At 54.1% G+C, this 9,384-nt stretch overlaps 1 protein-coding gene and 1 long non-coding RNA gene across 2 annotated transcripts in view; one reads left to right on the top strand and one right to left on the bottom strand.

The window, feature by feature from the left end:
- Positions 1 to 9,384, bottom strand: part of LOC146424317 (uncharacterized) — a 426,563-nt gene that overhangs the window by 399,560 nt on the left and 17,619 nt on the right. The window lies entirely within an intron of this gene.
- On the top strand, positions 460 to 7,630 carry LOC146424320 (uncharacterized). Its single transcript, XM_085042770.1, has 9 exons — positions 460 to 958; positions 1,683 to 1,873; positions 2,862 to 2,982; positions 3,650 to 3,955; positions 4,213 to 4,394; positions 5,355 to 5,475; positions 6,104 to 6,754; positions 7,007 to 7,123; positions 7,473 to 7,630. Exons 1-7 carry the CDS (start codon positions 460 to 462, stop codon positions 6,127 to 6,129), a joined length of 1,446 nt encoding a protein of 481 aa, XP_084898896.1. The 3' UTR covers positions 6,130 to 6,754; positions 7,007 to 7,123; positions 7,473 to 7,630.

Genomic DNA, 9,384 nt, shown 5'->3' with positions numbered 1-9,384 from the left:
CCTCCTTTTCATCATTTCCCCGTGTCCCGTTTGACCTGTCTGCTTTGAAGTGGAGAACTCTGTTAGCAACGCCAGCCAAAACAGCGAAGCTACTCAGTCTAACATCTTTTTCCTCCCTTCAGCCATGCAGGACAGTGAGTGATGTGGCTTTCACTCGACACACAGCAACAGTTTCCCACGGGATTCCTCGGTTTGGAGCCCTTTCTGAAACCTGCTGCACTTGCCTTGGTGGGTTGCGCTGCAAAGCTGAGCAAGAAGGAAGAGTTCCCCTGCAGCAAGGAAGGGTTTGCACCTTGGCCCGCCCCGCCGCGCCCGGCCAGCGCCCCGGGAGCTCCACGGCCGCGCTGTGCCCGCGCTGTGCCTCTCTCTGGCTCGTGTCGCTTGTCCCCGCCAAGTCCTGCCCGCGCCGGGGCCGTTGCGCTGAGGCGTTGCTGCCACAGTCTGCGAGCGGCGATCGACATGGACGACTCCCCTCTGCCGCCCGGGCTCAGCCCCCGCACCTTCCCCGCCAAGCTGTGGCACCTGGTGAACAGCCCCCGCGTCCGCTCCGTGCGCTGGGACAGCCTGGCCCGGGGGCTGCTCATCGACCGCTCGCTCTTCGAGCGGGAGCTGCTCAGCCCGGCCGGCGCCCAGGGGCCTGCCCCGCACACCTTCCGAGCCACGCGCTTCGCCAGCTTCGTGCGACAGCTGTATCGCTACGGCTTTCGCAAGGTGCCGGGCTGGCTCGGCGCGGCCGTGCCGGGCGATGCCGGCGCCTGGCTCCACTACAGCAACCCCAGGTTTCGCCGGGACCGCCCCCAGCTCCTGTTGCGCGTCAAGCGGCGGAGGGAGGTCAAGAAGCGGCGGCGCCAAGCGGCTGCCGGGCCGGGCGGCTTCAGGCGCCCTCCGTGCAGCTTCCACCTGCTGCACAGGGAGCGGCCGCTGCCGGCCGGCCCCGCCGGGCATCTCCCCAGCGCCGGTGAGAGCACGGGGCTGGGAGCTGCGGGCTTTGGCCGAGGGTGGCGCGGGCTTTGGCCGTGGGCGCTGCCCGTGCTGGGGCTGCTCAGCGCAGCTGCCCCGGCCGGCCCAGGGGCTGTCTGTCCTTGGGCAAGGCAGCTGTGCCGTGCCGTGCCGTGCCGTGCCGTGCCGTGCCGTGCCGTGCCGTGCCGTGCTCCCCGGGCTGCCGGGGGCTGCGGGACAGTCCCGCCGGGGCTGCGCTCACAGCAGCCTGGCCCGCTCGGCCTGCAGCTGGCCCAGCCCCGCGCCGTGGCTGCCGCTGCTCCTTGCCCGGCCACGGGCACGCTTGGCGAGCTCTCCGTGAGTGCGTGTGAGTGCCGAGGGCTCGGTCGTGCTCAGGCCCTGCTGGAGGGAGCCTCGTGTCCCTTTGGAGCTGAGGGGAAAACCCCTGGCAGTTGGGGTTCTGGCAGTTGGGGTTCTGGCAGCTGCCTCCTGCCAAGGAATTGCACAGGGACAGTTTCCCCATATGGTTGAAAGAATAGGGGAGAGCTAAATAGATCAGGAACTGGTTGTTGCAAAGCCCCAGACCACGTTTGGTTGTTTTTCTTTTTTACCCTGCTTGGGAGGATCTGAGCTTTTCTCTTTCCTGATGGAAGTACAGTTGCTGCCAAAGGAAACATAGCTGAGGAGCAATACTTACCCAGTCTTCCCGTTGCTTCCTTTTTTCTTTCTTTCCTGCTCCACAGCACCATTGTCCCAGGACCTCAGTGCTGCCTCGCCTGAGAGTTCAGAGCTGCCTCCAGGCCCTTCCACGAGCAGCCCAGCATCGACAGCCTCCAGATGCACATGGCACGCCCAGGGAGAAGAGCAATTGCCGGTAAGGAGTCCCGATGTCAATCGGAGGGAGATCAGGAGATCCATGTCTGAAAGGGATCGGGTAACTCCATTGGATGGCAATGAAATGGGCTGGAGTGATAGCTTTGAATGTTGTTGCATGGCTGAGAAGGAAAGGCTTTTTGACTTGAATTTATTTTTAATTAGCTTATTTAATTTATTGCTGGTAAAGCAACATTTCTAAAGGCAGAGGGAATGACAAGGTCTCCCCTCTTAGTGAGGATGAGGGGTGTGAGCCTATGCTGGCCACGTTTGGGTGCTCCTTTTCCTGGGAAGTATCTGTAGTGCAGAGGCATAACTGGTGGTGATGCTTAGTAGGTTTTAAGAGACTTGTTTGATGTGAAATAAGAGAAGAGTGTATGGAGAATTGCCAGTGGAGGCAAAGTCTCCCGAGCAGGGAGGGGCATGCGAGAGGAGCCTGTGTTACAGCACCAGCTGTGGGCTGTGCCTCCTTTTGGCTGGAAGGCCAAGGCAGAGCCAGGGCTGGGCTGCAGCTGCTGCTGCTGTGTGAGCCCTGCCGTGCGTGTAGGCGCTGCGAGAGCCGTGTGAGGGGATGTGCTGCAGCTGCAGCTTTCTTGTGCTCTCAGCAGCCTCCAGTCAAGTGTGTATCTGGGAAATCCTCAGCTGGGCAAACTGGCCAGTCTTGCTCTCTGGGTTCCGGAGCTCAGGCACCTTCCTCTTGGGCATCTCTGTGCCAAGAGATGTGTGTTCCCGTCCAGTGGCGGCAAAGCTGCAGCCTGGATGAGGCTGTTGTGCTCAGGGCAGTTGGAGGGAGGAACACATCCCTGTGCCAGGAGCTGGCAGGACTTGTTCCTTAGTGCCCACATCATGTGTTCAGTGTGGCTCCCATGTCCAACCTTGAAAGCTTTTGGATGTGTTTTGAGAAGTCAATCTTCTCCACTGTTGAAGGCATTTGGGAAGCTATTTCTTCCTGTGTGGAAAGAAGGGATGAAGTGTGTGAGCCATGGAGTCATTGAACCAGGTGTTTTCTGTCATTGGCAAGAAGGGTTATGTTATGTTTTTCTTTCAAGTGGAACACTGGTGTCACCCCAGAGCCTTCAGGAGGGGAGCCCGAGAACAAGGCTGCAGCCGAGGGAGCTTGGCCTGGCACCGTGAGCCGCGGGAACAGTTCCCTGGAGCCCGAGGAGCTTGGTAAGGAGAGAGCCCAGCTTGGTTTTGAGAGGTCTGAGATGGCTGCTGTGAGCCTGCCTCGGGCAGGAAGGGAGATCAGAAGAGTTGAGTTCTTGTCTGCAGGCTTGGTGCTTCCTGGTGCCTTGAGCTCAAGCAGGGCACTGGCACAGCCTCCCCGCTGGAGCCCTGCCCTGCACGCTTCTCTGGCGGCACTGACCCTGAGTCCTGGGCTGTGGCAAGAGAGCAGTGACTAAAGCTGACCTTCTGGCACTTGTGTCACCAAGCTGGCTGTCCCAGTTTGGTTCAGTATTCACCTGACAGCACCTTTCAGCTTCAACCATTTCAGTGAGGACTGAGTGCTCTCTGTCAGCACAGAGAAAGAACAAGGCTGGGGTTTTTTCTGCAAGCTGGGACAGTCTATGTTTCAAGCTCTCCTTGGTGCCCTTTGCACTGCGAGTGCTGAGACTTTTTTTTGGGATACTTCAATACTTCACACAGATTTGAAAATGTGGAGAGATCCTGCTTGTTTAAAGAGCAGGCTTCAAATGCCCAAGTGAGAATCTGCCTTTCAGGCCGTCTTATAAAAGCCCTGATGGATGTGCAATTGCTGCCAAAGGGAAATACACGAAGGCCAACATTGATTCAGTCTTCCCTTTGCTTCCTTTCTTCTTCTTCTCCTGCTGCACAGCTCCCTCGTACCAGAACCTCAGGGCTTTCTCAGCTGAGGATTCAGAGCTGCTTGCAGGCCCATCCAGGACAGGTCCAGGTGCTCAAGAGCTTGAGGTTTCCCCGGCACCTCCCTGGAGAGTGTTTGTCACTCCGGGACTTCCTGAGCTGTCATCAGAGGAACCAGGCACACGCATATTTCAACACCAGCCTGAGGTCTTCTTCATTCCATGGTATCCTGAAGAGCTTCTAAGCACTTCCGTGGCCGTTCCAGAGCACAGCAGCTTCATGTTTTCAGGGCAGCACTTCCCAGCCTACAACCCATCAGGTAGGAAAAGAGTTCTACCCTTGCTTTTCAGAAAGGTCATGAGAAGTGACCAGTTGAAGTATTTTTCCCCAATGCTCTGTCATTCTCAGGCAGAAATTGTTAGGTGCACTAATTAGCAAGGAGGACCTTGAAAGGCAAAAGATTCTCTGTCTGGTTTCCCTGTGTGAGTCCTGTGGTGATTGATCCAAGGCAGCAATGGAGCTCTGTGTCCCAAAGCCCCATGCTGGAGCCTGACCAAAGTGTTTGGATTCTTGCAGCCACAGCGGGCACTTCAGCCCCCGATGCTCTGCCTGGCAGTGCTGGTTGCGCAGCATGGACGGCCTCCAGCTGGCCATGGAATGGGCCTGGGGAAGAGGAATTGCCACCATGGGACCTTGTTCTTGAGGGAGTGGAGGAGACGCTTTCACCATCCCTGCCTGACAGGTCTCCCTTGGCTCAGGTAACTCCATGGGATAGCAATGCAAGGGGCTGGAGTGAGAGTTTTTGAATGTTGTTGCATGGCTGAGAAGCAAAGGCTTCTTGACTTGAGCTCTGAATGGACAGGGAGAGATTTGCTTGGTAAAGCAAGATTTCCAAAAGAGGAGGGAATTAAAAAGTCTCCTCCCTTGGTGAGGATGAGAGGTGTGAGCCTGTGTTGGCCAAATTTGGGTGCTCCTTTTCCTGGGAAGGATCCCTAGTGCAGAGGCATCTGTGGTGATGAAGTGGAAGCTTTGGCAGCTTTTGGACTGGGTTTGAAAAGCCAATCTTCTCCACTGTTGCAGGCCTTTAGGGCGCAAGACTTTCCTGTTAGGATCAAGGGATTAAGTGTGTGAGCCCCGGAGCCTTTAGGGGGCAGATGTGTTGGCTTTGAGACTCCATGAGTTGTGTGATTGGAGAGAAGGACAATGCTGGTCCAGGACATGACATGGTGAAGGACTCCTTGAAGCCCATGGGCTCCTTCTGTGTTGAAGAGCAATTTGGTCAGGGACTATGAGGCTTTTTGTTTGACAGATTCCCTGTTGGCATTAGGAATCCCCTTCTTCTTGCCTCTTGGCTCTCGCCAGACTTGCCAGGAGTTTTCAGTTGCTGTATTGGCACAGGCCTTTTTGCATATTATCATACAACTGTGCCAAAGAACTGCTCTGTTTCATTTAATATGCAGACCCATTGCCGGTTATTTCTTTATTACAGAGGAAGGGCAGAGTCCAGGTGGGGAGTGGGAGTTTTTGGAACTTCCCAATATCTTCTTGCCAAGGGTGATGACCCTCTTTCTTCTGCAAACTCACACATAGCAGTTTTCAAAAGCTTTTTCTTCCTGAAGAGAAAGAAATGTGGCAGGCTCTGAACTATCTTGTCCCTGAAATGATTCCAGAAAAGTATTGAGAGTTTTGGGTTTCTTTCTTTCTGGTTTTCTTTCAAGTGGAACATTGGTGTCGCCCCAGAGCCTTCAGGAGGGGAGCCCGAGAACAAGGCTGCAGCCGAGGGAGCTTGGCCTGGCACCGTGAGCCGCGGGAACAGTTCCCTGGAGCCCGAGGAGCTTGGTAAGGAGAGAGCCCAGCTTGGTTTTGAGAGGTCTGAGGAGGCTCCCTTCCTCTGGCAGGAAGGGAGATCAGAAGAGTTGAGTTCTTGTCTGCAGGCTTGGTGCTTCCTGGTGCCTTGAGCTCAAGCAGGGCACTGGTACAGCCTCCCCGCTGCAGCCCTGCCCTGCACGCTTCTCTGGCGGCACTGACCCTGAGTCCTGGGCTGTGGAAGGAGAGCAGTGACTAAAGCTGACCTTGTGTCACCAAGCTGGCTGTCTCAGTTTGGTTCGTTATTCAGCTGACAGCACCTTTCAGCTTCAACCATTTCAGTGAGGACTGAGGGCTCTCTGTCACATCACAAAAGAAGAACAAGGCTGGGGTTTTTTGCGAGCTGGGATTGTCTGTGTTTCAAGCTCTCCTTGGTGCCCTTTGCACTGCGAGTGCTGAGACTCTATCTGGATACGTCAACATTTTACAAAGATTTTTATACTACAAGGATCCCAGTTGTTTAAAGAGCAGGCTTCAAATTCCCAAGTGAGAGTCTGCCTTTTTAGGCCATATTTAACAGTCCCTGATGGAAGGACAATTGCTGCCGAAGGGAAACGTGCACAAGGGCCAATATTGACTCAGTGTTCCCTTTGCTTCCCAGATACTCATCTGATGGACCTTTCCTAGAGGGCTGCCCTGCATGGGAAGAAGAGACAGAGGGAAAGCCTGTGAGCATCTGCCAGGTCCAGTCCCTCTGTCCATAGTTACATTTATAGATACATAAATAGTTATAAAATAGTATAAAATAGTATAAAATAGTATAAGAAAGTATAAAATAGTATAAAAATAGTATAAATTATTTATATTTTTATATCTGTGTAATTATATATATAGATTGATTTAGTTATATGTATTTTTTATAGATCTTTATAGTTACATTTATATATGTAGTTTCAGATGTATACAGTTCTATTTTTACATATCTAGGTATAGTTAAATATGTATATAGTTACATTTGAATAAGCATATAGGTAAATTGATAAATCTGCGTAGGTTTATTTATGTAGTGTTAGGTATAGGTGTGTTTGGATACATAGATTGATTTTTTGGATAGGTATAGGCTGTTTTTTAACCTCTTTTCCTCCTTTGCTTCCTCTCTCACCTCTTGCTTTTCCCCCTGTGCCCCCTCTGTCCCCTCTTCCCATGCTGGGTCCGAGCTGGCAGCCGGGCCGGGCGGAGCAGCAGTTGGAGCCCCAGGTGTCCCTGCAGCGGTGGGAGCAGCTGGTGTCCCCCGAGGAGCTGCTGAAGGACGGTGAGACTGAGGGGCTGAGGGGGCTGAGGAGGGGTGACACTGAAGGAACAGTGACCTTGAGGTGCTGGTGGGGCTGAGGGGACTGTGGGGCTGAGGGGTGTGCGGGAGGAAAGGGGAATGGTGGAGCTGTGCGTTCTGGGGAAGTTGAGGGGCTGAGGGGATGGAGGGAGCCAGCAGCGAGCACAGAGGGGTCCAGGACTGCTGCTCTGCCAGGCCATGCAACCAATTCCAGCGTGTACAATTCTGCTGCAGCTGCCCCGAAGGCCTCGAGAAGATCCAGAGAGTGACCAGAGCCATCAGGGAGAAGCTGAAGGCCACCAGCAACAGCAGCAAACGGGGAGCTGCCGCTGCTGCCACCCGAGAGCCTGGGTGAGGCCACAGGGCCGCTGAGGCAGGCTGGGCTGAGGGTGGTGCGGGCTTTGGCCGTGGGCGCTGCCCGTGCTGGGGCTGCTCAGCGCAGCTGCCCGGCTGGCCCAGGGGCTGTCTGTCCTTGGGCAAGGCAGCTGTGCCGTGCCGTGCCGTGCCCCCCGGGCTGCCGGGGGCTGCGGGACAGTCCCGCCGGGGCTGCGCTCACAGCAGCCTGGCCCGCTCGGCCCGCAGCTTTTTCTTTCTCACCCTGCTGGGGAGGCTCTGAGATTTTCTCTTCCCTGACACAAGTGCAGGTGCTGCCGAGGGAAACATCCCTATATTGACTCAGTGTGTTCCCTTTGCTTCCCAGATGTCCCATCTGCTGTCTCTGTCCAGGAGGGCTGCTCTGCACGGCAGGAAGCGATGGAGGGAGAGCAAATAAATTCCTTTTTTTAACCTCAGCTGAGATTTGTAGAGTTCTATATTGCCAGCACAGGTGTAGCAATTTGCAATAACTTTAATTTTTAAACGGAAATTGGTTTTGATGTATTTGTAGATCGGCAGTGCAGCCAGAGCAGTAAATTGCATTTTTTAGCTGAAATGGGTGTTTCGTGATTTGTGCTGTCTAAAACAATGAGCAGGTGAAAACGTGATGATGCTGGAGGATTTTGGCCATGAAAATTTCCAGCCATGCCCAGCAGCTGCCCCAGTCTCAGTCAGGCTGGGCAGTGAAACCGCAGATTTGGGATGGCAGCAGAGCCACACGCTGGGGAATAACTCGCTGCAAAGGCCTGCGGAGCAAACGGGACTCCACTGAGCGGAGAGCTCCAAGCGGGAGCCCTCCGGGGAGGAGAAATCCCCAGCCCATCCCACCGGGAGTTCTTTAGGAAGCGCTCCAGGCGTCTCTCTCAACGTCATCCTGGAGACCAAAAGCAGGCAGGGATCCTGGGACAGCTCCACTGCCTCTGGCAGCACTTGGGCAAAGGATGTGGAGCCAGGGGGAGGTGACAGTGACTGTCACTGCTGCAGGGTAGGGATGAGGGAAGGGCCATTGACACAAGGGGCTGAAACGGGGCAAAATGCAGAGGGACAGTGGAGAACTGGGAAGCAACAAGTTCTCTCAACAGCTACAATGAAGGAAGTTCCTTCAGCTCCCCTGAAGGAACTCTCAGGGGAGTTGATGGCTATGGTCAGCAGTGGCAGAAGGGAAAAATGCAGTAACACTAGGAGATGGTCTATAAGCCCCACAGGCAGTGGCTTAGAGAAAGATATATATTTATAGGTTCTATTTATTACATAATAAAAGATATCTATTATTAGAGATGATACATTAAAGATCTAGGAAGCTCATGTGTATTATTTGATACATTTTTATGTTATTGATAAATATTTTCATTTGAAGGATTGTTTCTGCTTGGGAAAGTGAAGATGTACTGCTGTCCAAAACCTTCTGCCCACACAGCAGGCAGCCCACGGGTGTGTGCATGCAAACCCATATACTGTCCTTGCTCTTTTCGGCACCTGGGCTGCTCTTGGCACAGAATTTGGATGAATTTACCTCCACAGACCTACAAATGGCGAGCCAGCTTGTCACGAACACGGGTGTGGCAAGGCACAACGCAGAGCTCTCCGATCAGTTGCATTATTACGTGTGCTTTCATTCCTGCTGGGGACTGAGGAACTCTTAAAAGCACCAAGGATACCAAAAAGAGGTGCAAAGAGTTGGCATCGTGCTATTGCTATTATCTGCATGGATTTAAAACTCAGTGATTTTTTTTTTAGATTGTAACTTTGCAAAACCCAGGAAAGCTGCTCAGCATCAGTAGGCCAATTGGAAATGGTTTGACTGACTCGGTTTAACTGGAGGGTTAATTGTGCACTCTGGCCTTGGTTAAAACCACCTGCCCTGAGCTGCAGACAAAAGCACCACCAGCACCACCAGCAGAAGCTATGTCGGTCACTTTTCTTTCAAAGCTGTGTTTGGATTTGCGAGAGCAAAGGAAAACATGTCAGACACTGTGGATTAACACTGAGACTCTGAGTAATCTGAGTTCCAGAACAAAGGGCCGCAGCTCCTCTGGGACGCTCCTTGCGCTCCGAGGCAGGTGGGCTGCCCTGGCTGCCCAGGACCCTGCGCACCACGGGCTCTGCAGAGCTGCCCAGCAGGGAGGCAGCTTCGGGCACCTCAGCCCCCGGGCACCAGTGCCCTTCTTGCTCTGGACGGCTGCCTGTGGGCAAATGCAGGCTGGTGGCCTCCTGCTCTTGGCCCTGGCCCGACCTGG

This window comes from Lichenostomus cassidix, chromosome Z, assembly GCF_008360975.1.
Source record: "Lichenostomus cassidix isolate B80296 chromosome Z, HeHo_3.0, whole genome shotgun sequence".
Taxonomy (NCBI): Eukaryota; Metazoa; Chordata; class Aves; order Passeriformes; family Meliphagidae; genus Lichenostomus; species Lichenostomus cassidix.
The sequence above is the reverse complement of the archived record's forward strand: the minus strand, read 5'-3'. Positions and strand labels throughout refer to the sequence as shown.